Raw genomic sequence first — 2,522 nt, 5'->3', positions numbered from 1 at the left:
CGGCTAGCGCAGATAGACCTCGTGTAGCTTTGCGCGAAATTCAAAACAAACAAACAAGAACGTTAGAACAATATATTTAATTAGCTTTACTAATTATGGGGCTGAAGTTTTTGTTTTCATCTAAGTAGGTAGCTTCCTTTGATTCGAAGTTAATATTAATTAATCAGCAAAATTACACTGGTGGAAAAATTTATTACATCACCCCAATTGTTCACATTTTTCTTCGGAATCATCGTTTGTTTTAGGCCCAAGTGTATGTAGGTGAAAATGTGTTTCATAGATTATGCAATACAGTGTAATTATTATATCAGTAGCTTTATAGGCTGTTTGGGGATTGCAGTAGTAGTTTTTTGGCTATAAATAGAGGTTCTTGGTGAGAGTCAGTTTAGAAATATATCTGCTACAACGTGCGTGTGACGCTACCATAGCCAAAGGTTGCGAGTTAATTCCACGGGAAAATAGCAGCCGTTGTTTCTTTGAGCAAAGAGAGACTTTCGAAAAGGCAGATTTCTAAAAGAATCAAATTTAACTAGCTTACTGTGAGCCGCTGGGTTCAGAGATATACAGAGACTGGCTGTGTGGAGCGGCTGAAAGGAAAGAGTAGGAAGACTGGACTGAAGCAAGGTGGAGCAAAGTTATATTTTCAAACGAATCAAAGTTCATCCTGCATGGGTCTGAGGGAAAGCACTTTGTAGAACGTTGACGTGGATAAGAGTTTCCATCCAGCATGTTTGAATGGAACTGTGAAGCATCCACAGGGTCAGGTGATATGGGGATGGATCTATGGTCAGGGTGTAGGACGCCTGTATTTTGTGAAAGGAACTGTCGATGCTGACAAGTATATCGAGATCATCGAGTTCCAGTTAAAGGCAACAATTCAGGATCACTTTGGTGGAGCTGGCCAGTAGACATTTCATGGTGATTCTACTCCACGTAACAGGTCTAAAGAGGTTGGTGATATTCCTACACTCTATACAGTAGACGTGAAATAAAGAGGAAATTTTCACTTTATGTGTATTGAAAAGACATCACAGGTTTTATTTCATTGCTTCAGGTAAAGGACTATCTTCGAAGGGACAGGATCAAGATACTACACTAGCCAGGCAACAGCCCAGATCTTAACTCTATCGAAACCTTCTGGAAGGTAATGGGTAACAAAATGTAAGAGAAGAAACTGAGACACACCTTGAAAGTGCAGGAAGCCCTAATCTGTGTGTAGCATCATGAACTCAGTCCCTCATGAACTCTTTGCCACGGCGATGTCAAGCACTTATCAAGGCCATAGGGGACACAACCAAATATTAATACAAGGAACAGACTTTGTGACCACTTTTTGTCAATTATCTTTAAATCTATGTTTTCGTATTTGCCAAGTATTTGTTGATCATTTGCTGTAATACGTTTGTTACGGTTGGTTTCTTAATAAAGATCTGTATATGTGTTTGGATGGCTGAAATATGAATTAGCTTACACCACACAATGCCCATAACTGTTTTACACAAGTTCTGATAATTCCACAATGCGCAATTTCGTAAGAAAAAATTGTAGGAATCAAGAAAAGTATGAAACAAATTGGGTGATGCAATAATTTTTCCCACCACTGTATGTTTGATAATTGTTTTTCTTATTTGATTAGTACCGTGTAGCAGAGAACGAGCTCGAAAGCCGAACCTTGTGGTTATCGGTGTGGCATAGTGACAAGCTTGGGAGAAATGATTTTCTAGGAGAAGTTATGCTACCACTCACGAAAGAAGTATTGAACGATTCAAATCCAGGACCACAGTGGTATTCACTTGAAAACCGTGTAAGTTACAGGATTGTTTTTGAACCAACTGTTTTTTAGTAGAGACAAATTCACTGAATCTATCTGAATCGAAGTACTATAAGATGACTAAAACAAAGGACTCATTTAATTAACTGTCAACTTGTTCTTTGAGATAAATGTTTAGGTAAGAGTTCTAAAGAAGCTAAGCTTAAGTAGTTGGACGAGTTTCTGATCTGTGAAAGATCCTTCATTCGGTAAATTTAATATGCGACTCTGACTATGATGGAAGGCTCCAGTACTGGAAATGCTTCCGTTGATCGAGACCAGATATAAGAGACAGAATAATAGTAATTAGAACTGCATTTGGGCTTGAACTAATGCAAATACCCCTGATTATATATATATATAGTTAATGTGTGTAAAGTATCTACGAAACATTTGATAAAAAATTTATAAAACATCAAAAAATAATTTCACGTTCATACTGCTTCCTAGTATTTGTCAGGCCTGCTGGGCTTATCAAATCTTATTTGACTGGAGACGGCTTGAATGGGTAATGAAGAAAAACTTTAATATAACAGCAAATGTACAACGTTTCGACAAGGTTTTGTCATCATCAGGTACAAGTAATTCAAAACCATCCTAAACAACCCAACAAACACACACGAAAAACAATTAAACAAAACTTTATTACAAATGAAAAAAGATAATTTAATTACTGACGATCTTTATTTTCATCTACCTAAAACTGATTCAC

The 2,522-nt window shown here is 37.1% G+C and overlaps 1 protein-coding gene across 1 annotated transcript in view; it reads left to right on the top strand.

The window, feature by feature from the left end:
- Nucleotides 1-2,522, top strand: part of LOC106474666 (synaptotagmin-like protein 4) — a 25,165-nt gene that overhangs the window by 4,968 nt on the left and 17,675 nt on the right. Inside the window, exon 2 of the mRNA XM_013935358.2 lies at nt 1,637-1,804. Within this exon, the coding sequence (XP_013790812.2) occupies nt 1,637-1,804 (168 nt within the window). The remainder of the gene's footprint in view (nt 1-1,636; nt 1,805-2,522) is intronic.

Source organism: Limulus polyphemus, unplaced genomic scaffold (genome assembly GCF_000517525.1).
Source record: "Limulus polyphemus unplaced genomic scaffold, Limulus_polyphemus-2.1.2 Scaffold7501, whole genome shotgun sequence".
Classification (NCBI taxonomy): domain Eukaryota; kingdom Metazoa; phylum Arthropoda; class Merostomata; order Xiphosura; family Limulidae; genus Limulus; species Limulus polyphemus.
The sequence above is the reverse complement of the archived record's forward strand: the minus strand, read 5'-3'. Positions and strand labels throughout refer to the sequence as shown.